Genomic DNA, 27615 nt, shown 5'->3' with positions numbered 1-27615 from the left:
GCTGCAATCACGTGGGGAAAAGTATCTACAGGACAGAATGCATTGCGAATCTTTACGCAAAAATAGGATAAAAAATTGCATTGTATTTTCCTAATTTCTGTTTAAATATAAATTAGACCCGATAACGATTTTGTTGTATACCTATTAAAATGCTCTAAATATACGGCATATAAATACTATCAGAAAACATCAATAATAGGTTAGCGTGACTCAACTTAATAAATGGTCCCAGAACATCTCGAGTGTATTGTGTAATCAATAATTAAGCAAATATTTATTTGCTCCACACGACGATAGTTAGACATAAATCACCTGTAGATATACAACAGATATAGACACGAAGGCTCGAGCCGTATGACATCCAGTGTAAAAACCTCTAATGTAAATAAGTGCATTACCTTCAATCCACTGATGTATGCGCTCGTGCCAACTATAAAACCTTCTGACATGGCGTTTTTATATCGGACACAAATCGGCGTCATCTTTCGACTCAAGCCAATAAATTATCATAAAATTAAGTCAAAGACTGTACTGTTACTCCATGAACCGTGTTATTGCCAATATTGAGCTGTCTCCAGATCGACTATGATATTTTTTCTCTGATTGTTTTGAAATGACAGCCGTGTCAGAAAAGGTTGTTATTTAAATGTTTAAATACGTAGGAGGAATACTTGGGGCAACATTAAATACTCTCGAGAGAGTTTTAATAAACAAAACAACTTATGAATTCCGTATAGCAAGTTATTTTTCGCGGGAAGATAGCGATTTCGCTGGATATCGTTGCTTTCCTGTGCATTCATATATTCTATTTTATTCTATAGATTACAATTTTATTCTACTATTTCTATTCTATTTCCTTTTTACTTTTTTGCTTTGTGTTCTCCCTTTCCTTAAAATGCTATCTCACCTTTTTTTGTTTTGTTATTACCTTGCACCTATTTTTGTTTGTATTCTTATATGTTCATGTAACTCTTCGTTTACGGAGGAATAAAGATATGAATGAATGAATGAATGAATGAAAAGGTAGCAAAATATCAAAGCCGATACGCATTGATTTCCTCGACTTCTGTAAAGATTCCCCACCGCTGACGAATGGTATTTTTCTCTATCAAAAACGTGATCAGAGAAATAAGTATTTTTTATCAGTTACAAAAGTTACTTTCTTTACACCGTTACAACCATTGAAAAGTTTGAACTTCTTATTTTCCTTCAAGATGAAAATATTAAAAATAATTAATGGCCTCCCGTAAAAAAAAATCATGTCCCAATGCCCTATACGAAATTAAGTACTGGTTGCGAGTCTGCCAAAAGCAAATTAACTTATTTGATATTATTGTTAGTGTTAATTAGACATCCATTTACACGAGTAAACACCAATTACTGTTCAAATGATAAGTTTATGCTGTCACATGTGGATCATTTTTCAATCAAATCGCGAAAGTTTGGACCCACGATGAAACCAAAACTAAACTGGTATGCTAGAGGTACGAAAAGGTTTGAAGTTGCCTGTTTTGAGCAACAAATGTATGCATAATTGTGGTAAGAACGACAAACTGCTTACTGAATACATATCAATATTTTACAAAAAATAGCGTACAACGCTAGCTCGAAATGACAAACAAGTGTTTGTCGGGAGTTAAAAGTTAAATTGATAAAAGTAGTATCTAAAAGAACGCGAATAATGTACTTCATTTTTTAAAATTCAATTTCGATATCGAGATGTAACTAATGTAATCTAATGATATTTTAGTTTACACTTATTATTTCTCAGTAAATTCATATGATGTTTAAATCTAGGCTTACTGAACTAACATTATTTTGCATTTCGCGCTAGAAAATTTTCACTGGAATACGATTGCAATTATGAACTTTAAGTAAAGCAGCGAGACAAGAACAGCGATCAGTACAACTTCGGTCGTCAGATGTACTGATTGCTGTTCTTGTCGCTGTTCCCGATGCGGGAGTGATCACAAATACATACATTTCAATAAATTAAGCAATTATATACACATGTTAAAATAAACTCAAACTCTCTCTCCCCTCCTCTCTCTTTCTCAAATCTTGTAAATATGTAAATATGTATATATTTGCCATTTTTGTGTTCTTTGTTATAATTTTGAAGAGAGAGGGCTTCATATAATTTGAAAACTTGTGCCCAGTCCCATTGCATATAAAATTACACAATAAAATATGTTTAAATAAAAATTTCACTTATTGTATTTTTAGTCTTTGATAAATCAATAAATATGAAGGTGCGAATTAAATCATTGCGCTTAGATGTGCAAAACCACTTTTGTTCTAACATTTGGTATAAGTTCGTTGACAGTATTCGATTCGTATTCGTTACATTTTTCTTAAAGGTCAACAAAATATATTCATAAAGGTGAGTAAAAGAGAAACGATATGATCAGTGAGATAGTCGCAGTATACATCATTTATTTTTCAACTTTTTGTCATGATGTACTAACTTAAAGTAAAACTGTCCACTGTTCCCAACTTTGATATTCAATTCAGGCTTAATTCAAAATCATTCATTACATAAATTTTACTATAGTTGAAAGTGATGGTGCTAAAATCTGATTTTTGAGAAGTAAAGAAGAGAAATCGTGCAAGTCAACGCCTTTACTGTATATGGCCCATGAATTGAGAGTTTGAGAATCAGATTTGCTTTGATGTTAAGATTAGGTTATATTTGGCAGCCTGAATGATGTAATATATGGTCATGCATGTGTTAACTTTGCTTAGCCACTGGTATATATATATAATAGACTGGCGACTATCAGTCAACCTTTGTATACATCAAACTAGGAACGAAGGCTAACGGAACCTTGTGATGTATTGTGGTTACTTGGGCAGAAAAATCAGAGGCTGATGTTTGTAGTTAGGAGAATAAATTGCTTACCTGGGCAGGAGTCTAATATGTAGTGTGATGAAGTGAGTGGTGGTTAAAAACAAAGATATACAAACTTAAATATTTGACCGACTTCTTGTCAATAACTTACATAAGATAAAAGGGTGATTAGGTTAGTCAATTGATCAGTGAAATTTCCAGTTATCATTTGATGGAAAACTGTATATTTATTCACTTAAGTCCCCATGTAGGTACAGAGTGGAATCTTATGTAATCTTGTAAAGTTGGTATCACAAGAAATCAATTTAACCTTGATTTGAAATTTTCATAATAATTTAGCCGAATGAGTTTTAGAACTGGGTCCTAATATTAGGCATTGATCATAATTCAATTATCGTCAAAATATTGAAAAACAATATTTTCCACCCTTAATCATCCATTCATTACCTTGAAAAACAATGTAGAATTAACTAACTAATTAATAATAAAATAATTCATACAGGTTTAACGTAATTATACAGACATACATGTAACTTTTACACTCCGAGAAAAATAATTTGACAGCTAAAGGTCCCCAGCTATTAAAGAATACATGAATTTGATCAATGATATCCCAAATCATCTATGTATAAACGCGACCTAACTGAACTTAAACTCGTCAAATGTCAAAAGTGGTTTATACTATAATTGTCAAGAATTTTTGATAATAGCATTGAGACCTCTAACTCCTGTAGGTACCTACATTGTATCTTGTTATCCCACAACATGTACGTTTAATTTTCGACAATATTTCTCTATTTCATTTACATTTAAATATTAAACAGCCACTGTATCTACTACTGTTAAATAAATTAAAATAATACAAAAAATATTCTGTAAACCAACTTTATTGCGAGGCTTCTTATTTCGTAGTTTTCATTTCAATACAAAGTAGAGAATTTACAGCCGTGCTAACCAAGTGAGAACGACGCTGTATATAAACGTAGATTGGTGACAGTAACTATACTCGAGTCTATAAATAACGGCTACAGTACACTCATTCAATACATCGATACAAGTCAGCGGTCGAGTCGTTCTCAGTTGGGGTAGCACGACTTAACATTCACGGATTTTAAAAAATATATTTGCACGACAAAATTCGTGAAAGTCAATCGCATGCGTAAAAACGGTTTACAGTACCCAACATGTTAAGTTTTCATAGCTAACTTTGGATAATGTATTGTATTTTCTATAATAGAGTGAAGCCGTTTTTCTTGATATTCTATGCAAACAAAGGCTAATACTTGATTTGATGGCTGCCCTCAAAATAATTCAAAATTTCCAAGTCCTTGTTACAATCTTATTTCAAGCACTTTTGACACAGACACTTAACATTATTATATATGTATTTCCGTTTCTAGAAATTATCAGGAGCTAAAAATATTTGAACTTAGTCTCCCAATATTCAAGTTCATTTATGGGCAATAACTATAAATAAGTATTTTGTCTATAGTTAAACTCACTATCTAGGCTCAATTTTTTATTAAAAACAACAAGAGAATGAGAATGTTAACTTTTTTTTTATAGAAGGCAGACAACTTTCTCATATCCATCTTTAAAGAAATGTATCTCTTCACATATAACCTTGTAAAGGTCAAAACCATACATCAATGCCGTTATCAGGCTGGTCACATTCCCCCAATCACATTTTCAGAAACAAGAAATTCATAACCATATAAAAATCATCAAGGAAACAATAGCAGTATTTGAATTGTTATAAACATGTACATGTACCTCTCGTGAAACTTCTAATTAAACTGAACTTAAAGAATTTTCTGTAGGATTATAAAATTTGAAACCAAGTGCAAAAAAAATGTAGTTTCTCCAGCAGACTTCTAGATGTCATAGTAACTTTGAATTTGTCATTTAATAATATACTGGGTTTTTTTTTTATAATTATTTATAATGTCTTCATCAATCATAAATTTAAAAATCAAAAATTTAAAACTACAATATCTTTAAATTTATAAATGACATTTAATGACAAGCACAGAACATTGTCATTTTTATTAGTCAAGGTTAATTTTAAGAAACATGTACAACTAATACTGGACCTGGCATCATCATAAGTATTATTTTTTTACACAGATTATGATCAATAACAGTAAGATTCATCCTATCACCCCGATTTTACCATATAATAATGAATTACAATATCACAGTCAGTCTTAGTGAAAAGTTAGGTTAGAGATATTGATATATAGATATATATGTATCAGGATTCCTCATATGCATACTTCTTAAGCTGCATGTATTTATACTTCTTTGGGTCAATACCATAAGCCAGAAGTCTTTCATCAGTCATTTTTGGTTTCTTGATATTCAATTTATTTTTCTCTTTTTTCGTCTTCTGTTTTTTCGCAGGTTGTTCACTTGCATTGTCAGTTTGACCACCAGATTTATTTTTCTTCTTCTTTAAATTTTTCCTCTTCCTTTTTGACATTTTCTGTTTGTCTGCTGTAGAAGAATCATTAGTATCCTCACCCTTACTAGGGACAACTGTTGGAGCACTGTCTAAAGGTCCCACTGAATCACCTTTGGTCTTTTGGCATTTTGTTGCCAGCTGTTTACTGTCGTCTGTTGTTACTTTTTCACAAACTAATGAATCTGATACGTCAGACTCGGCACAATTGATAGATTTCTGTGGTGAATCAGAGACATTTTTACTTTTATTCTTTTTCCTTTTGGAGGAAGCCAAATCACTCAACGTTTCACCTGGCTCCATTTTAGCCTTTTCCCTTTTTGCATCTCCAGAACCATCATTTACTGGCCCTTTAGCAGGCTTTGTTGGGCTTTTTTCTTGCTTCAACATTTTTTCCTTCTTCTTGGGAGAATTATTAGTTAGCCTCAGTAAAGGTTCATCATGCTTCACTGGACTTTTATTCAACTTTGCTTTCTTTGTTGGGAGATGTTCGTTTGTATCAGCTTTTCGTTTTCCACTGACGGTGTTCACATTTTTTGTGGCGCTGGTAGTTGACACAGAATTTTGTCCTTTCTTCATCTTTTTCTTCTGTTTTTTCTTCTTTTTCTTTTCTTGGCTAAGGTCCTTTGAACTTTTTTCTTCCTGGTTCCTGGAATAGAATAAATATTTAAAATCAGACTTAATAAAAAGAATGATCTCTTGGCCATATGAAAATCAAATCAGAAAAGAAAATTATTCCATCATTGACTACAGAGTGTCTAATAGATAGTACATAATAGCGGAATAAAATAAAACAGGACTCCTGGAGAAAGGTCTGTTCTAAAGAATACCTTAATCAGCTACATGTATGAAGTGTCAAAATTCATATTGATATATTCATATCTATAAACTTCAGCATTTTTTTCTATTGAGACATCCTTGACATTAACATTATGAAAGCCTGCAGCTTAATCGCTGATATCAAATGATTATTAATGAAATTTGATGTTCAAGAAAGTAATGGTAATGAACAGACAACTTCATGCAGACTGATTTTGTGTCAGGTTTTGTGGAAGGGAATACAATAAATTTCCAGTACAAACAATAAAGCTTTCTCCTCACTTAACATATAATAGACAGATGACAACTCAAGTTGTTACCTCCGATTCCCCTGCCTACCTTAATCCCTCTCAATCCCTAAGTGAAGATAGCATTTTCAGTATTAATCTCTTATCTCCTCCCTTTCCCCTCCAAAATTTTTTCTTACCTTTTTCCCCTCCCAAAATTTTGCCTACTTCTCCTCCTTCTCCCTTTCCCCCTCCCAAACTTTGCTTACCTCCTCTCCTCTTCCTCCCTTTCCCCTCCCAAATTTTGCCTACTTTTCCCCTTCCTCCCTCTCTCCTCACAACTTTGCTTACCTTTCTTCTTCCTCTCTTTCCCTCTCCCACAAATTTTATCCTACTTTTCCTCTTCAACCCTTTCCCCTCCCAAATTTTGCTTACCTTTCCTCTTCCTGTAGTGAGGACAATAAGTTCAGCTTTTTCCTCTGATTTTTTCCTTTATTATGATATACTCTCAGATCTTCAGCCTCCTCTTCTGTCGTCCTGAAATATTACACAAATCACATATACATTCATGTATATATTTCGTTAACTCTTTCGCCCCTGATGACACAAGTAGGCTCCTCCTCATCAAAGACTAGACCAGTCCATTACCTGGTATGGAATTTCAGGGGTGAATGAGTTCAATGTAGGATTACCCAAATAAAGATACACACATATTTCTAATCATTATTACATTCCTAATTAAACTGGCTGGTCTTTTGAACCTAACCCCAGCCCAATCTTAATGATGGTTCAATATGGGCTACAAGAATAGGCTTCAAACAAACAGAAAAGTTCATTAGTGGACTAGAGTAACAGAATCATTGATAAAATAAGAATGATAAGAGTAGCTTTTACAGTAAAAGTTAATTTATTTACTTACATGTACTGGCTCATCTTCTTCAGAGAAACCCAGCTGTTTAATTCCTTGTCCTTGCATTTCAAGATCTGTCATGTAAAAATATATTTGACATAACCACTCTCTATGAAATCTCATCACAGTAATAATTTTCTCGGTACTGGTAAAAGCTGATGTTGTAACAAATCAGAATTGGACACTTTTTGAGTCCTAATTTTCAAATTTTATTCTTTTTAACAGTAGATACATAAATAATAACCTACCTCGTCAGTGCTGAGACCATAATCGTTCGGAGTGACTTGTCTGTACTTAAAGCGACAGGGCATGTCTCCAATGACGTCTTCACAGTCTAGCTCATAATATTCCTCTAGATACTGCTCAAAGGACTTCTCCTCTATTACAACATACAACACATCAAATATGTGGGGTAAAATCATCCCTTGTAATATGTCTCAAGATGTTACATGTAATCATACTTATTTTTAAATCCGGATATTTTGATTTTAGCGCTTTTCATGCTGTCTTTGAAGTACTAATTCAGCAATAAAATTTGCATAAAGTATGTTTACGATACTATAATATGTGCTTTATTATGACACTCATTATATACAACAGAATACTGCTCTTTTAAATTTATCTCTCCATTTAACTCTGTCAATAGAAACTAAACTTATAAAGTTATTTATTCTCATATTTTGTGTAAAATCTTCACTATCTATTACAATGTCTTAATTTATCCTGGAAATAAAGTGATTGAACACAGCTTTAGTTGCTTTCATATTGCATGAAATACAATTGCAATGAATCAAATGCCTAATAGTTACAAGTAAATAATTCAAGAAAAGAATATGTATATTCTTGGTTGAAGAAGAGAATATGTATATTCTTGGATTATTTGTAATAATAACAATAACTTGGAAAGTCGAATATCATTATCATAACTGTATATACGATTATCTACCTGGATCGAACACAGGTTTCGTCTTCTTCAAGGCTTTGGCTAACTTTGACTTCTTTTTTTGTTTTTTACTGATAGCCTGTGAGGGATCGTAATCAGCATCCATCTAAAATTAGAAACAAATAGTAAATCAGCTATTTTGACCTCGTTTGAAAACATAAAATAAAATTGCAATCTTTTATGAAAATGGACTTGATAATAGCCTAAATAATATTAAAATTTACTACTATTAAACCCTGTATTTATAAATCAGGTCAAAGAATCATATTAATAAAGAGCACCAAGCCTAAATGATATAATTTTACTGGGGATGTAGTAATACTAAAGAAAACATTTTCATTACTGTAACAGTTAAAAGAGAACCTAGTATGATAGACTGATATTGCTTTTTATAATATATTAGGTATATAATACATTAAATATCAACTCCTAGGTTGTTCCTATAATCAAACAACTCACATTGAAGTCCTCATCATCTACATGCAGTTCAGTATATTCATCCTCTCCATCATATTCTCCAGGGTCCTCCTCCGTTCCTCCCGTCCATGTGTCCCATGTTTCTGTAAGTATCAATAGAGAATCATCTTTATGTAAATAAACTGTAAACCTACTTATTTTAGAAGAATCAAATTTTAGCATAAAATTAATTTAATGATGAATTCATGCAGTCACCATTATTATAACTAGTACATGTATATAAAGAATATAGAGAAATATGATTTTAGCACAGTATAATATCAATGTTAGTAACGACAGAGCTTCAGCTTTTAACTTATTTAGTGACAACTGATAAGGAATATCCCTATTCTTCACGTCGACATAAGAAAGAGTCTTATATTCTCCCCAATATCTGTAGTAACTATTTTAATTTAATTCACTTTTGCTTGTTACGAGCATTTTATTGGCTTAAAGATATACTTTATCAGCCCATAAAGGAAAAAATTGTGTCTCCCTTTGTAATATTGCTTCTGATTGGCTGAGATGACAGCGTAATGATTTCATAGGCAAAAGAGTCCCAAAATGAATTTGAATGACTATTGAAGGGATTATCTTTAGTAAATTGAATTACCGGTATATGGATTAATTTGAATAATTTTTTGTTTATGTTATAGAGAAAAAAAACACAAAAATCTGAGTGAACTCAGATTTTTGTGTTATTTAGAGTACACTAAGATTTTTGTGAAATATCTCCATAACATAAAAAATCTATTAAAGTTAATCAACACTTCAAATTACAAGCGATCTCTTCTGATCTGTTATGTTTCCTACCTGTTTCCAGGTCCTCATCACTAAATCCAACCTCAGGTTTAGTGTCCTCCACTCCCTCCTCATCATAATAGTCCTCATCAAAGTATTTCTACAAATAAGTGAACATGACATTAACTTATTCACCCCTGAAATCTCATAATGGACTGGTCTAGTCTTTGTTTTAGAAGAGTCTATGTGTGTCTTCAGGGGTGAATGAGTTGAAAATAAATTCAAAGAAACTTTAATTAACTGTAAGTTAAACTATATCTCAGTTACTTTACAGAAAAAATTCATGGAGACCTACAGTGCCCATTTTCTGAGAGAAAGTGTTATACATGTATGACTTCTTACCTTCATCATTTCATCATGCTTTTTAGGATCAAAGTCCTCGTTAAGATCATCGTCATTAAAGGCTAACGATGGATTTCCTGTGATCATCTTTAGCTTTTCTATCTTGTCCTGGATTTCTTTCTTCTTTAAATTTTTCAGCTGTTTGATTTCTTCTTTCTTTGTGTCTTTTTCCTGAAAATCAAATTAAAAATTCATCATCACTACCAAATAAATATACAATTCTATATAGATGCTAGATACCGAGAGTGTAAGTTCTTTAATTCTTCCAGTGAAAAATATATTCATCTCAAATTTTGGGTGTAAAAACTAAAAAGTGCTATAAAATCATGTCTATTTACAGTACGCAGCCACATCCTAAGATACTAAAACAAATTGAAATCTGTCTTTTAAACAAAATACTACAAAAATGTTACAGGCTTTTTGCTTTAATAACAACAGTGAAGAACAGGATTTTTTATTCTTTCATTTTTAATGCATCTAAAAAGTATTGAATTTTCTTTTTAATAGACCTATATGATAAAGTTCAATGCTGATATATAGTCTTACATTGCAAAATGCACAAAGCAAACAGTGAAGATATCATTAAATATTTATATATATATTTGATTTTCGATATTAATAGGTCGTTAGACAATATCTAAGCTATTTAGAGATGGAAACAATTTCAAAGTTATACCATTTGCTTGCGCTCCCTGATCTGTTGTCTTTTTTCTGCTCGGGTGGTGTCTTTCCTTCTGACCGTGTCTTTTATAGTTCTGGGATAGCTTTTTATCTGGAAATATACAAGATTACTTTATTGATCAATCAAAGACAAGGTGGAAAAGATTTAGAATGAAAAATATGATCAAGGATTTGTAGATCAGCTGCCTCTTTAACTCCAAAACACAGATATCATCTGGAATACAGTGATTTATGTTATTTAAATTACATGTAGTTTATTTTTAAAAGATGCTTAGATTTGAAGTAGAATTCCTATTAACTCAACAATATGAAGACAAGTGTCGTATACTTACAAATTCAGGATCAGGTTCCTCATATCGGAAGTTGTATTTCCTTTCAAACTCTTCTTGCTTGTCCAGCAATTCCTCTTCTTCAGAAAAGTCCTCTTCCTCGTCAACAACTTCATTATACGTTGGAATTCTATTTCAATTAAAAAGAAAACTTGAAAATTTTTAAGACAATATCTCTGCCGATACATCTACTGATTATGAAATATCCATACGACATTAGAAACTTCAGCCTTAAATTAATTTTTATATATGATATATGGATGGGACGTTCTAGACATGCAGGGGAAGAAGCAGGCAAGAAGCCAGAATGTGGGACGGACATGGGTAATAAGTATTACCCTTATGTCAAGGTGAGAGCATGATTGTGTTAAGTATAGCCAAGGGGAGGTAACTTGTACAACCTTGGTTTAAATGAAAACATGTGTACATGCACTTAATAATTTATTTGGTGGTAGTAAGTGAATTGCAGCAGAATATGCCAACTTTCATGATATGCTGTGAATCGAGTTATCAATGCTTGATTCCTAAAATAACTAAATACAAATTAGAAGTTAGAACTACATTTATTTATATTAAATTATCACAGATTTAATGACAAAGTTCATACCTGTCGGCGTCTTTATCAATATGCCCCTTGTTTAGGATGTAATCCCTCAGAAACTTCTCACCAGCATCAAGACTTGGATCAGCCCAATAATCCTTCAGTGGTTCCTGTTCAAAGAGGAGAAAGAAGATCACTAACAGATCAGGACCTTGTCTTTGATATAAACAAAGATAATTTACATTAATTTGGAAATCGATTATTTCAAGGAATATATTAATTATAAAACTTTGAAATAATATTATGAAAAAATTCTCTTCTCAAGTTTATTTCTAACAAAAAGTCTGACATTCCACTGTTAAAGTTTGCATAAATTCATAAAAATCAATCTGCAATTAATTTTTCCCCTTTGCTCATAGCAATAATTCTGTCATTAGATTGTTTTTTAATCTGTTTGTGATCTTCAAGCTTCAATCATACATACCAGTTCTGTTCCTGTCGTCTTGTCATCTGATAATGCTGACTTCTGTCCTTTTAACCAGTTCAAATAATCTTCCTCTTCTTCAGCCTGAATAGAAATGTGCATGGAAGTTAATAACATGTGTTTGTCATTTAGTATCCTTTCGACATATAGGTAGCAGTTAATTGTTTATTGATTGACACAATTATTTACCAATCAAAACAGCTAGCCTAGCACACTTACAGTGTTAAATAATGAAAGGAATTTTGTTGGTATTCATCTCATAGCATCAACAGCTCTACGTTTCCCATTTATTCATAAATTTAATCATCAAAAACACGACCAAAAGTTCTATTAAAATACAACAGGCAGGCAGTCTCCTCTAACAGATTTGTAAATGTAAAAAAAAAAAGTTTACTATTGATCCGAATAGGTAGATTTATAGCTCGCATAAAGCAAGAGAAAGGAATAGATCTTGAATGTTCAGCTTTTTAGTACATGTATATAGTAAATTTATCAAATTAAGTTATTTATAGATAGGATTTTTGACACATGCCATATCATACACAAATTAAATATTTGATTTTGTATCGTAAGTAAGTCAGAAATACCTGTTGTACTTTACTTTTCTTTCGTTTAGTGAGAAATCCATCATCACTTGATTCATCTGAATCATCAAAGCCAGCCTTCTTGAAACTGCAAGTAAGAATTTATAAATATATGAACATCAAAGTCAGCTTTCTTGAAACTGAAATTAAGATGTCATAAATATATACATTAAATTCAGCCTTATTGATACTGAGCGTAAGATGTCATAAATGTATACATTAAATCCGACCTCCTTGAAACTGAAAGTAAGAATTTATAAATACTGTACATGTAATCTTCAAATTAAACTCCATACAATTTTTTATTCAAAAGAATGACCTTGACATTCATTCAAGATAAAGATTGATTAAGATCAGACTAGATAAACAAATCTAGGTGTGCTTCATTAATTAGAATTTATTAAACAATGATAATGGCTTTTTCTGACTGAGTTAGAAAAGTATCTTTTTACCTTATTTTGGGAATAAAATTGGTAAATTAGGAAAGGAATTCACTGGAGTATCCTGCAAATTTTGCACAATGACATCAAACATCTAATGGGGAGATAAATCTCATTAAGATCTTAAGAGTCCTCTATACCTTACCTCTCTCTGATTTCCTCCTGTTCTTTGTAATACCCTGGTTTATTGTCCGGCTCATCATCTCGATACTCATCCTCACTCTCACTGGTTACTTGTCTAAGGGAATAACGTAAAAATAACCCATGAACCTGATAAGTGATTACCAGACATCTTAACTAAACTCTGGTATAAAAATGAAAGCATGCTTTCAACCAAAACTTAAAAACTTCATAAATTTTATTATTCAGCGGTATCCAACTACATGTATTTCTTTTTCATTGAACGAAACGTTGTGGGATATCTATAATACATTGCTGGAAATAGTGATGGGAATTGGTTGATATGACATTTCTTGTATGTTTTACTGATCAGCTATCATGAGTGATTTCGGACAATTCTGAAGAAACTTGATTACAGATTTCTTACTGGATTAATTGGTCAAACACCCCAAACCAACAATACTTGACGAACTCAATTAATCAGACTACCACTAGCTGGAATTAATGTTTACATTTTTTGATGTACATAATATCCATACATAATCAACTATAAACATATCTTACACTTTATTTTATGTAAATTTTATTTCAAATGTTCAAAATCTGTGAAAAAACACTTACCCATCTTTTTCTGTTATCAGCTTTCTTTCATAATCTTTCAGGAAAACTGGTTTTTGTTTCTTTGTTTTTGCCTTTGACTTAGGTTTTGGGTCTTCTAAAACATAAATGAGATCAATTACAGAAATAATAGCTTTTTTGGACACATGCCCAAGGCTTATATGTTATCATATTCAATTATACATACAAAGCTAAAAGACTACATACAAAGCTAAACGACACTATAAAACTGATCATATAAACTATGTTCGTCATTTCATTCACTGGTGAAGTTCATTGAAATATATATCCTACAGTGAATATCAACATACAGTCAAACCTGTCTTAATCACTACCTCTGTATAAAGACCACTTGTTCAATAGGACCACTTTGTAAGGGTCCAAATGGTCAATTTCAACACAATTTGCCCCTTGTATACATGGTCCCTTGGGTGGTCTTTATTGACAGGTCTAACAGTAGTTTCAACTTCCCTAATCACACTCCTCCACAGTAGAATTCAGAAATTAAAGCATTGAGATACCAACATCATGTGTTAACAAGTTTAGTACAACCCTCACTCTGATCCTTACCATTATCATCCTCCTCCTCCTCATCGTCTTCTTCTTCCTCACTGTGGTAAAAGGTTGTCTTGGCATTGTATATTTTGGGGTCTTTGCTCTTCAATGCAGACAGTGTTTTAAGCCAGTCCTTATCAAGTTGTGCAGTTAACGCCTGTAATGAGATATTAAATTCATTTCATATATTTAAATTAAGTGAAACATCCTTTACATGTAATGAAATTTTGTAATCATCAAGCTTCGTTGAGCTAAAAGATACATACCATACATGTATTGCAACGGATGAAATGCTTAGCAATTCATATTATTACTAGGTGAGAAGTAAATCATTTAAACACTCTCTTTACCTCAGCATCTTCATCCTCTGATTCTGACGAACTTGAAGAGTCATCTGCATCATCGACACCCACATCACCATACTTATCTTTCACTGAAAAATAAAAAAAAATGTGGTTAACACGTTGATTCAGAACAACGAGACAGGAAGTACAAGCATGACATAACTTTTTGATAGACCTACGCCTACGGCTACGTTCAAAAAATACATGATGACCAGACGTTTCGCCCCAAGTTTGTTTGGTTATTTTCGACCCGATGCAAGTGACGTCAACGTTTCGCATCAAAATCGCAGAATCAAAACCCAATGAATTAAATATCAATAAATAATTATGTATGAGAAATCGCATTTCCTAATGAAACTCACTGGTGGCACTTATTTTGGACTTAAAATATCATTATCAGCTGATCAATTCAGAATCCAACGGGCACACGAGGATTGCAGATCTATAAGTTGATGACGCTCCAACAAATGGAATGAAACGCCTACTAAAACTAATGAATGAGTTTCTGATCAATTGAAAGCATACGTACATTTTTGTAATTCTTCTTTTGCTCTCCATTTGTTGTATTTTTCTGCGTATGCCTTGTTGATTGTAAATTCAGAAGCCATGCTTTCTGCAGAATCACAATCACTTTCGCGCTTGACTTGAGCTTTTAAGAAAACGCTCAAAAGATCCAGACCACATCATTACCGGTGCATTCGAATAAAAAATATCTGATCTCTCAGAGTTACTTCCCTTCGTATATAAAAAAAAAAATCACATAAAAATAAAAATATACTGTACAAACACATATATAGAGACCTGATTTATATCTAATAACATAAATTATAATTTGCATGTAATTTTTAACAAGTCATCAGAAAGAAAGTACAACATACACAAAATCTAGCTAGCTTGAACACGTTTTTAGAAAGTGAAAAAAATAAAGAAAGAAATAGATAAATAGGCCTTAGGTTAAAAAAATAAGAAATTAGAAAAATAAGATAAAATTTTAAAAAAATTAATAAATAAATGAAAAAAATAATTAGACGAGGATATTAGAAGATATCTAAATATATAGTACAAAATGAATAAATAAGTAAAAAAAGTTAAACTGCGACAAAATCATATAAAATATCTTAATAAGAGAAAAAAAAACCTAGTAACTTAAAACAATAATACCAGATTAATCGTGATATTAACGCAAAATAACGAGTCCATACTTATGTACTCAAAAGAATTAAGACAGTTAAAATGTCCAAAACGCCGATAGTAATTTATATTTATACATGGCGGAGTTTCCAATTTGTATCGCATAAGTATATCATATCAAATACTACAGAAGAGGAATCATTCACAGGTATTCAATGTAAATAAAATCAGAAAAACGTTAAGGGCATAGTGATTTATGCCGATATATTCTGGATAATAATGAAATAAGGCATGCATGCTGTATCGATATTCAACATCTTAAAAATTGCATATCAATATGGTATACTATAAATATCAAAGAAATACAATTTAACAAAGCATGACAATTTATTGACTCGTGCCCTATCCAGGCCTCGAACTCACGATCTACGGCATCCAATCGCCTAGCCAAACATACCTGTGCCTTCTACCACTGCGCCACATCCACATCCCCTAAAAAGAATGTTTCAATGACGAAGTGATAGTCGGTTTATATGGTTTACTATACATATACGTGCTATAGAGATGAACTTTTATGATAAATGTAACTTCATCTACAAATGGTAGTAATATCTTGGGGCAATTTAAAGTTCACATTTTGTTACGGCTAGTTACGTGCACGAATATATTATGTATATTAGGACGTTTGTGAATCCAAATCAACAACATCAGTTCCAGAAATTGCCCTAACCTTGCACTCTCGGAAACCCAGCGTCTAAACTCAACTACGCTCCGCCTAAGGCTGATGAACGTGGGTATATATATAACCGACGATGATAATGCTAACCATGTCTGAAGGTTTTGCTATAGTCTACTAATCACACTTTGACATATTAGCCAACATCATTTGGGCGTCAGAGAAATGGCGGATAGATTCGTATAATTGTCTGAAGGTTTGATGGTCGTTGATGTGCCATATCCTTTATGTTAGCTTATGCCAATTAAAGGATTTTAATTTGAAATTCATTTTTGCGCATTGTATTATTTCTTTTTGGAGGCAAATGCATATATATTTGTGTGTCTGAGGCTTTAACATTTGATCGATTGCTAGGTTTTTGTGAGTATTAAAGGAAGGACAGAAACAGACTTGTATTTCCTATTGACAGCCCATTGAAACAAAAAATACCCAAATAATCGACGGAAATTATTTTAGTTAAAAGTTGCTTACTCTTCTTTCATCATCTTTCATCTTACAGAGGTTCACATGACGTTGAATATATCATACATATCATTTTTTTAGCATAAAAATGAAACATCTGTCATAGAAGTAGCTCTTCTGTTGAATGTAATTGACTTCCGTACGTGTGTGTTGTATCGATATTTATATATAGTAAACAGGTTTGTGATATTTTTAAAACATTATGGTCAATCCTATTTTATAAAATGAAGATCGAATCTTTGTCGTGTCCATGTAGCGATGTTTTGAAGCATAAAGTGACAGCTTTAATTAGATTGTTGTTTCTGGGTACAACTTCTCTGGTCCAAAAATCTCCAAGATCATGTGGTATTTATTGCACTGCATAGTGGTCACGGTCACATATATTTAGACAATGTCTTTTAGCTTCAACCCATCTACATAGTTCTGTATTCTTTTCCCTACACATGGCACACTTGCAGGTATAGGCCTCATTCATTACAGAGATGACTAACTAATCTTCTTTTAGGAATAAATTTATAAAATAAAAAAAAATAAAAAATAAAAAAAAAAATTCTATGACAATGTCTGCTATCTGATGTCATTGATTTACTTTTATCAAAAAAATTGTTTGAAATTGAAATGGAACGCATGAACACCTCTTAAGGTGTCCTTTAGTAAATTTCGTCGCATACTCAACTATAAAAATATTTTTTTACATCCGGATGTCAAAATGAAATTGTGGAGTACATTTAGAAGATGTTTTGACTGACTCCTATAATGTAGCAGTAACCCTACATCTACCAGTTCCTCATTTGTACGTTATAATCTAAATCAAAACCGAAAATAAACTTAAACAATAGTCACCAATAAATAAAAACACAATATTACAAACATGGCATTAATAAACAGGAGAAATTTAGATTTATATGCAAATGGGAGAAATTTAGATTTACATATAATAGACAAAAAAAAAAAAAAAAAAAAAACTACTTGTAGAATATGTTTTCAATGGTTGATATCTTCTTATTCGTTGACCAATCTAATCCTAGTATTAAACTTTGTAATAATGAAAAAACGTTTTGTAACATGATACGGTTACAATAATCGTAAGGTATTGAATACCTTGATTATATGTTTTGGTAATGTCCTCCCAAACGAGTTCAGATAGACGATACGTATTTCTATTGTTTTGTATGTCGAATCACAAGCCATGTATAACGTGATTGGAAGATAATGTATGTCCCTTAGTTAGACTGAAGAGATCTGTAAGAATTTAATTGATAATGGTTTAATTCTATATATAACTTTGTACGTAAAACAAAATATACATATGTTTTTTCCCATTGTCTTAAAAACTGCCATAGTGTGGATAGAAGGGGACTCGATTTACTCGTCAAGGTATTGCATGCATTAGTACTTATTCATTTGTATTTTATTAGAATACTTTAAAATATATTTTATTAGAATACTTTAAAATATATGTTTTGTTAGCGTTTATCGTTATAATACATAATAATCTTACCAGAATATTCTTGAATTCCACTGAGAAACAATATACAAGTAACAATTTATAGTATATTTGATCATTAGTTTGAAATGTTATATTGTTCTTTGTTTTATGGCTATCTAGGTCTAATCTTTCACTTCAAGGAATCTCGTGGCGGTGCACTACAGAGCCATTTTCCTCTTTAAGTTTTTGTATTTTATTGGTAAAATATTTATGTTTGTTTGAAAGGGTCCAATGAGAATTAAATTGATGTTTATTAGATATAGAATGATATATCATCATGGCTCTAAGAAAAAGGAAAAGCAAAATCAAAGGATTGTCTGTCGCTGATGCAAAAATACCTTATTGTATGTCGAAGAAAAATACCTGTTTGGTACTTTTGGCGACCTTCTTCATCTCAGCATTCTTTACGCTAGTAAGGTATGTATATATATGTTTTCTGTGTAAAATGCCCACAGTGGTATTTAAAAGTTTGTTTCATTTTTTGATAACAATGGCATGTGCATTTCAGCTGGTAGACGAAGCATGTGTAAACATGAAGTCGATTTCGTTTTTAAACAATACTAAGGATTTCTTTAACACGAGTAAGACTTAAATCATGTACTACTTTTCAGACTAGAAAATCTAAAACGTTTTTATACTAAATTAAGTACAGATAATATTATACCATTAACTTTATTTTTTACGTTATTTGTAAAATGCAATGTCATTTTTCTTTTTCTTTAGTCATTGTGTAAACACCTATGAATGTTTTGATTATTTACTTGGAACACACGGCCATATTTTTAAGCTCTCGTTTTGAACTTAAATGAAGTTGATTGAGTGCATTTGATAATAAATGATTAGCCAATAAGGACTGTATCTGAATCATTTGCTATATAGAGAACAACCAACTAAATAATTTTACATAGACCATAGTGTTAAAGTTTGTTAAAGTTTTGTAATGTGTTATTAAAACAAAGGAATATTAGTTAACTATTGTGTTCTATAATTAAAGTCTAGGTTCTTTTACTAGATAGAAAAAAAGTTTGGGTCCTTCAGCTCAAACTCCAACCAGGGTAGCTATATTGAAATCAGACGCATTTTGCACTAGAAAAATCCTGAAATTCTAATGTTTTTACCAATTCATTATCAAAATTGATATTTTGATCATTATCAAAATTGATATTTTGAACCTGAATCTCAATCTGAATTTCCAAATTCATATCATAGTTATCTACCTGTCAAAAAACAAGTTTACTTTTGAAATTCATAATTAGCCAGCCAATCAGCGGCAAGGTTAAAATTTTATCCTAGGCTCAATCGTGTATTAATACACAGGGGCCATTCAAAGGTCTTTTTTATTTAGTTGGTTGTTCCCTATAAGTACCTGATGCTCTGTCTCCCCTCCACAGTATCAGTGAGACCATGCCTGGTAATGTCTACCGTATCAAGGAGTCGGTGGGATGGCAGGCCATTACATATCATCACAGAAAGTAGGTGTTGTTTGTGTTTTGTATTTGAAAATTATCAAAAGCATTGTTCCCGCTAGTCTGCTTTGTTTAGAATCCATGTCAATTGGCTTTACCCACTATACCCAAACCCCATATAATCTTATGATATTTTGAAATTAGAGATAGTAATTATTTGTTTTTATATCGAAAGTATAGTACAATGTATTTATATTTGAAAAATGTTAAAAGCATAGTTCCTCATCAAATTCCAAGCCATTATGCTCGCTAGTCCTGTTATTCTGCTTTTGCTTGGAATGCATGTGAAACGGCTTTTCCCCAGGCTATCCCCAAATCAAAATTCAATCTCATAATATTTTGATATACAAATGTATGAGTATGGTACTGTATTTCTATATGAAAAAAATATCAAAATCATTCTCTGATCATATTCTAGCCATTACTATGCATTGTTATCTAATCCTAGTATTCTACCTTTGCACATATTACGGCTTTACCCAAAAACCCAATAACCAATGATAATAGAGAAAGCAGATATTTTTATATCGAAAATACAGTATTTAAAATCAAAATAAATTATTCCTTATCACATTCCAAGCTGTTGCTATACAGTACTTTCTAGTCGTATTATTTTGATTATGCTTAATTGCTTGAAATGCAAGTAAATTGACTATAGCGACTAAAACCAAATCAAAATTAAATTTTATATTGTTTTGAAAATAGACAAAAGAGTCGTTTTTGCCTATCCTATTTATAGAAAATAAACATTGAATATGTTCTGTCAGTCATCGAGATAAGGCCTATCAGAATATGTTGCTTAAAGATGCTCCACAGCCGACAGAGCATAAACGATACCCGTCATTTGAACAATAATTGATGTTTAATCGTGTATATATGCGTCGAATTAGCACAAAAATACACATAAAATATTTTTTTAATCTTGAAATAATATAAGAAGCTCACACTTTTAATGGGGGTTATAGTGTAAAGTAAGTAACTTTTGTATCCGAAGAGAAACACTAATTCGTCTGCTTCTGTTTTCAATAGAGAAAAAATACTATTTGTCAACGTTGGAGCATCTTTTAAAGTAAGAGTAACGTCCCTTTCTATGTTTAAATATTTTAAAGTCTTATTTCAGTATTATGCATGTGTTTAAATACATTCAGTGTTAATCAGAAATGAGAGAAGACAAAACATGAAGTAAGGATTCATATATCTAGTTTATACATACAGAATTGTTAATCTGGCCACCACGTTCCTGGGCCCAGTTGAGGAAGAAAAGCATTCAAAGGAGACATCAACCGCAGACAATTTAGCTATAGAAGAAGTAGTAAGGTTTACTCCAATTGTCCAGCCATCAGCATCCTTGGCCAGAAACATCATATCTCGATATTCTGAATACTCATCTTTAAAAGTTGACTTGGATCACTCATATGAAATAGCAAACGCTTCTAATTCGTTCATAAAAGTAAAGAATTATAATATTTTCATTGACGACAACATAACAGTTTATATTGAATTGCGTAACGGCTTAGGAAAAAGGATGGAGACTGGAGGAGACTTTCTCCGGATATGGATGAATGACGATCACAGTCATTCAAGCGTGGCCGGATACGTCGTGGACCACATGGACGGGACTTACACTGGCGTTGTCAGGGCCGCATGGAAAGGTCGAGCGACTTTGAAAGTCTCTATAGGACACACTAAGGAACAGGTGTCATTATACGCCAAATATTTCCAGAAATATGGCGCATATAAGTACACAAATGCTACCTTTTATTCGTTACACCCCAAAGTAACGGAATCCACTCAGTGCAGTTCAACTCACTGGCAAGTCGAACGACGATATGGTGGTTACTGTAACTTTACAGCCCAAAACTACAACATTTCGTATTATTGTGGAGAGCCAAGGTACTTTGAGTGTACAGATTGGAAACAATATGGCTGGGACGATGTTATGTATTTGGACCGCCGGGAGATTCATATAATGCAGTAAGTTAATTACCCGTTACTGAATAGTTACTTGTGTAAATGCATCACTATCGCATATCTGCGATTTGGTCCAATTTAGGTAGTGATCGAAATTTGTATTGCTTATATTGAAAACACACGAGTATTACGGCAATAAAGTCAATAATGCGACAATAGAAAAAAAAATCAAAGAGAGTCTTTAAAAATATTTATGTACAATGTATGTTATACAATAAATTTTCTTACAGGGCATTCTCCCACGCGCTGATCGACAAAGTTCCGTTAAGAATCCAAATAAGTAAGTATAAAGATTGACCTATAACAAAAATTATATGGAATAATTTAAGTTTAAATTTACATAAATGATTTTAGAAAATCCTTAAAACTTCTTAAAATTTATTTATTTTGTAAACATTTTGTTTGCGATTTATTTGACTTTGAATATTACAACTACTTTCGTTTTTAGATCCAAAAATCTTTATTTTATTTGCTATTTCAAAATTAGTCATGATATAAACGGATGTATTCTAACAGCTCACTTTGGTTAATGTAAATACTATGGTACATTCTCAACGGATCAAAAAACAGTGTGTAATATTTTCAAGATTATTTTGTTGTTTTTTTTTTTTACATAGAGTTAACGTATTTATTGTTTTTTTTTTGTTATTCAAAAATAGCAAATAAGATGTTTATTTATTTATTGGGGGTTATTGCAGAACATTCATCGTATATCAATCTCAAAATTGGTTATCTCTTTGGTTTTAAGTCAATGAAACATGACTATGTGACTAAATCATCGTACAAATGAATTGTTCATAAGAGGATGTGCGTTAAGACAGAACTAGTGCTTCTAAAATTCCTTTAATTCCCACATCAATATTTTTTTTATTGTTTTCACAGGACGAGATAATATACCTCCGCCCACTTTACCATGCCATCTACTGGACAAGCGGTCTACATGGACCGCCAGTGTTCCTGTTGGCTTTAGACACATGTCACTCTGGCATTCACTACAGTGCTCTAACCGTATCGCCAGACGCAAAGAGACATACATAAAATGTCTCGCCTCTCGAAGAACAATATTTGTTGGAGATTCCACGTCGCGACAATGGTTTAAACATCTTGTTCATATATTAGGTTTGGACCTTGATAATTCAGATTTTGCCAAGAATGATTCGAAAAGTTGGCAGAAATACATCAGTGCTAGGTCAAAGAAATATGGAATAAAAATGGAGTGGATGCCACATGAACATCCGTTTGCTGGAACGCCTGGATCCTCGATAACAAACTTAAAGTCAGTACAATATAGACTGGACAGAATAGGAGCAAACAGCACGGATATCGTGGTAATCAACTGGCTTTTACATATAGCTAGGTCATGCGACCACAACGCATTTCGAGAACACGTTCAGAAGGCCAAATCAGCCATCGTTCGTCTATTACAACGCTCGCCCAAGATTGAGATTTTCATTAAAGGTACACACTCACATACTTATAAGAAAGAGTTCATGCCATTAGAGTACATTAGACGGTTTGTGGAACAGGTTTTGTATGAGGAATTCGCTGACCTGCAAGATAAAATCAGATACCTCGAAGGATGGGAGCTGACCGAGGCCATGGAGAATGATAATGTCCATCCATCGTTCCACATAGTGGATCAGATGGTTCGTTATTTCATGGCGTTCGCGTGTAGTGACAAAGATAATTGATAAACGTAAAGCAAAACGCTTACCAAATCTGCTTTACTATGATATAACTACAAATGAAATACATTAAAATTATATGTATTTCAGTGTGTTTAAAGGCTGAACAGATCAAGTAATATAACAATGATTCCATACATTAAAATAGAATCAAGTACGATATTCTGGAAATCATATTGGCTAGGTTATATACAGCCATAGTCGAATACCTACATATTCTGATATATGCATAACTAATTAATACGCAAGCGTTATGTTTACTATATGTTGGGATGGATAAAGTACAGTAAATCCTTGCTATAACGAACATTCGTTATAGCACAAATTTGTTATAAAAACTATCAGTTAAAGCTGATTTCACCCCCGTCTCCACGTAGAGTAAGTCATAAACATAAGATTTAAAGACATCCACATGTTAAGAATACTTTGTTCCTTGGGAATATATAATATATACACCTTTTATTTACTAATAAACTCCTTTCACCTTTTTACATCTAATATTATTTTTTTAATTTTGACCTGCTTTTAATAAATGACGTTAATATGAAGTGAAACATCACCTATACGATAAATTTCTAAGACAATATTACCATTGTAATATTTAATATTCAGAAATCTACTTTTAAATGTCCCGTCGAAAGACATGAACTAGCCAGTACTATTGTCTTGCTAAAATAGCAACAACACAGAATTTCAGTCTCCCTACCCGATTTAAAATAATGTCAAGGTCGACTTTTTGGCAAGCGTTCAATTCAGAAGTCGTTAAAGATCACTTTCGCTCGTATCATATCGTATCATCCATCTGACCGACTTCAATCACCTATACAACAATACTCTGTTGTATGTCGAATAGGTATAGAATGTCTCAAATCTTCCGAAATCAGCCGCCGCCCCTGCTACATAATGAACCAAAGTATTACTGAATTAGGTCAAAGTCATAAAATTACACGGCTGCCTATCATAAACCAACATTGACACATCAGTGAATGAATTAATGCTGTTGATATTGAGATCGAGATAGTCACTATGTCGGCCGGTATATATCTCCATATTTAACGGTTACTAAACGGTTTAACGCTTAGTTGTTAAGTTCGCGGATGTAAAATTTCACGATTTACTTGTGAAATGTTTTTTGTGGGGTATTATTGTTGCGAATCATCAATATAGTCCTTTGAAAGTGCCATTCATGAAACATTAATTGATATGTAAAACTGTGGCTTTTGAAAAAAATCGCGATAAATTTGATAAGGCGAATTTTGGTAATTCTCTTACTTTTACCTTCATTAACTTCTAGCAACACTGTAGCATTCTACTATACTTCGATTTACTCACAGAGGCTTACTGATCATGATAATAAAGTTGAAGTTGCGTCGTGGTAACTAGATAGATATACATGTACACCCACATTGTGCTTCCAAAATTGTTTAGGGAGAAATAATATAGATGTTTAGAGTTTCTATGTTCATAAATGAAAACATATGGTCATGCAGTGAAAAAATGTGTTGCGGAACTCATTGCTCGTGAAATCGACAACTGTGTGAGTTCTGATGCTCCCTTTCATGACTAGAGAACTCGCACGTAGCCAAGACTGTAGTTGTGTTCGGAGGATACTAATTCAATGTTAGCTAGGTATTTAATTACAACTCTTTTTCATTTCGCACATACATTTTTTTGTTTTCCACACGTTTTTTGCTTACTATTCATGTTTTTAGTTGCCACTAACAGCTTTCGCAGATATCCAATTTTAGTATGACAACTTGGCTACGTGCGAGCTCCTTAGTCTTTACAGTAGTCTACTTTGTCCCAGGATGTTAGATTCACTTAACATTTTGTAAATATTTGTTATTGAAATACTCCACTTTTGACTTCAAAACATCTATGTTTGCTCAAAGCGACATTCTATTTAATGTTACATTCGTTATACCCATACAAAAAGGTCAAGGTCATGTTCCCTATATCATACGTATCGCTAGTGACGTAGTTACGTTGATATATTCTTCAAATTAAATCGCAAACAAAACAGTTGTTGAGAGTGTAACACTTGACATTTGATTGAAATTAAATATTTTTTGAAAGAGTTAAACTAGTGTTCTTAAGTTTAATTTACCTTTTCTGTAGTCTTACACCAATGCATGGTCACTCAAGGAATGTTTTGACTACAAAGCGGAGGAAAACCATCACTCTGGCCAACTGTTACTTGGAATCTACCCCACTTGGATTTCGGACTCGTATATCGGAGAAGAATGACTAGCAGTAGAGTTTCACGACATCATGTAAAGTAACCATCAAGCGCGATCATGGTAGATTATAAGACTCTTTCATATGAGGATATGAAGGATAGGGATATTCTACCCTAGGGTCACAAAATGTAGTAAAACCCGAGGCTTGCCGAGGGTTTTGCAACATTTTGTGATCCCGAGGGTAGAATATCCCTATCCTTCATATTCACTAATGAAAGAGTATTTTTCTTTCATACCTTGACGTTTTATTGCAATTTTACAACTATAACATCCCGCCATTTTGAAATAAATTCGAAGAAATCCACGACTGGAAGTCAATTTCCAAACATGAAAAATTACGTGATATTTTCAATACAAATTCCGTTGCTTGCATCTTTTATAGTACAACCAGTCAATTTTGTGAAAAAATGTTAAAATTTTACCGAGGAAATAGAGATTTGTTGACGCCATGACGTCACGAAGCTTTAATGCATGGGTAGCCATGCAATACAGCCTCAGGCGACATGAGTATATTGCCCTAGACCAGCCATTATTACACGTGTAGGTATGAAAAAATATTCATGTAGATATGACTGTCATTGATAAGTACTGGTATCGCAGTTTGGTTTTTGGTTTCAAATATGACGCAACCGTGACGTATTATCTGTGGCGTAAATATATAATGATTGATGCTCAAAATGAACAATTAAATACAAATAGATACCTCGCATATTATGTGGATTCTAATAAATATAATTGAACAAGTTTTATATTTTGTTAAGTCAAAAAACAGAGACAAGAATGTCAATTAAGAAGGTATTGGAAAATCAAATTTAGCCCAGTTACTGAACTGATGTTTTTTTTATTCGCGGGGATTTCACTTCGCTATATTTGCGGTTAAGTTAAAACTCGCGAATTTAAATACTGCGACACATTCTCTAGTTATGGACTAGAGTTTAAATACTGTGACACATTCTCTAGTTATGGATTAGAATTTAAATACTGCGACACATTCTCTAGTTATGGACTAGAATTTAAATACAGCGACACATGCTATAGTTATGGAATAGAATTTAACAGAATACAGGGTGTAATTTCAGAAAACATGTGTCGATTGTAATGCTTATTAAACCCAAACCAAAAATCCAGACATAACATCTACCATTCTGGATATCCATAGACTTTGATTATACATTTATATGTATTCAAAAGAGTAGTTTAACACATGCAGTTGTATGTTATATAAAACCGAGTTATGTAATTTCAAACATTTCTGAAATGATCATCTGGACACTTGTCAATAACCTTCCGAAAGATCTCCTTTATTCTTCGAGAATTTATTGCAAAAATTCCAACTGTAATATTGATGTAAGAAAAACAATTGTTTTGTTTCTGTGTAGCATTTAGGTACATCCATTTGCTTAAATGACCTCTGATAGGGTTCTATTGTTAAAATAGTTATATTAACAATACCAAAATAACAATACTGTAAATCTGTGTGATCGAATATACCTTGGTAAAAACGAGTAGATCATTATTTTAAGTGATAATGTTTTATTGTGAAATCTTAGCTGTAAATGATTGTACTCCAACAAATATTGGTATCATAAGCTTATAAAAATAACTTAATTTGTGCAATTATGATTTATTTCTAGTTTTAAGTCGGGACATGTTTTCTGAAACGCCTTTTACAGTATTATCTTCATAACATGCCCAAGTCGACCCTTTGGATACCAACAGTTAAATAAGGTTGTTGGGAGTTATTTACATCTAAATAATAACAAGATTCAAGAAATATTATCTAACGTTGCAAGATGCAATATAAGCACTGTAGTGCTATTCTTCCGACGAAATAAATGTAAACACAGCATTTGGTAATTAATAAATAACAATGCCACATAAATCATCATTAAAATATTCTATAATGTACAATGAATGCATGGTCACAAT

General features: G+C 32.4%; 2 protein-coding genes across 2 annotated transcripts; one reads left to right on the top strand and one right to left on the bottom strand.

Moving 5' to 3' along the window:
• Nucleotides 1–4394: 4394 nt before the first annotated feature.
• LOC138324842 (protein KRI1 homolog) lies at nt 4395–15173 on the bottom strand. Its single transcript, XM_069270023.1, has 18 exons — nt 15036–15173; nt 14513–14595; nt 14178–14319; nt 13611–13704; nt 13015–13107; nt 12433–12517; nt 11846–11929; nt 11428–11531; nt 10824–10950; nt 10487–10582; nt 9811–9981; nt 9481–9568; nt 8671–8771; nt 8215–8317; nt 7517–7647; nt 7278–7342; nt 6794–6895; nt 4395–5961 (listed from the first exon to the last, which is right to left on the bottom strand). The coding sequence occupies exons 1-18, from the start codon at nt 15112–15114 to the stop codon at nt 5106–5108; spliced, it is 2604 nt and encodes an 867-aa protein (XP_069126124.1). The 5' UTR covers nt 15115–15173; the 3' UTR covers nt 4395–5105.
• A 2991-nt stretch (nt 15174–18164) lies between these two features.
• LOC138324841 (NXPE family member 4-like) lies at nt 18165–25475 on the top strand. The gene is made up of 6 exons (XM_069270022.1): nt 18165–18212; nt 18582–18741; nt 19716–19796; nt 21006–21764; nt 21992–22041; nt 22644–25475. The coding sequence occupies exons 2-6, from the start codon at nt 18602–18604 to the stop codon at nt 23450–23452; spliced, it is 1839 nt and encodes a 612-aa protein (XP_069126123.1). The 5' UTR covers nt 18165–18212; nt 18582–18601; the 3' UTR covers nt 23453–25475.
• The last annotated feature ends 2140 nt before the right edge of the window (nt 25476–27615 follow it).

Source organism: Argopecten irradians, chromosome 6 (assembly GCF_041381155.1).
Source record: "Argopecten irradians isolate NY chromosome 6, Ai_NY, whole genome shotgun sequence".
NCBI classification, from domain to species: domain Eukaryota; kingdom Metazoa; phylum Mollusca; class Bivalvia; order Pectinida; family Pectinidae; genus Argopecten; species Argopecten irradians.
The sequence above is the reverse complement of the archived record's forward strand: the minus strand, read 5'-3'. Positions and strand labels throughout refer to the sequence as shown.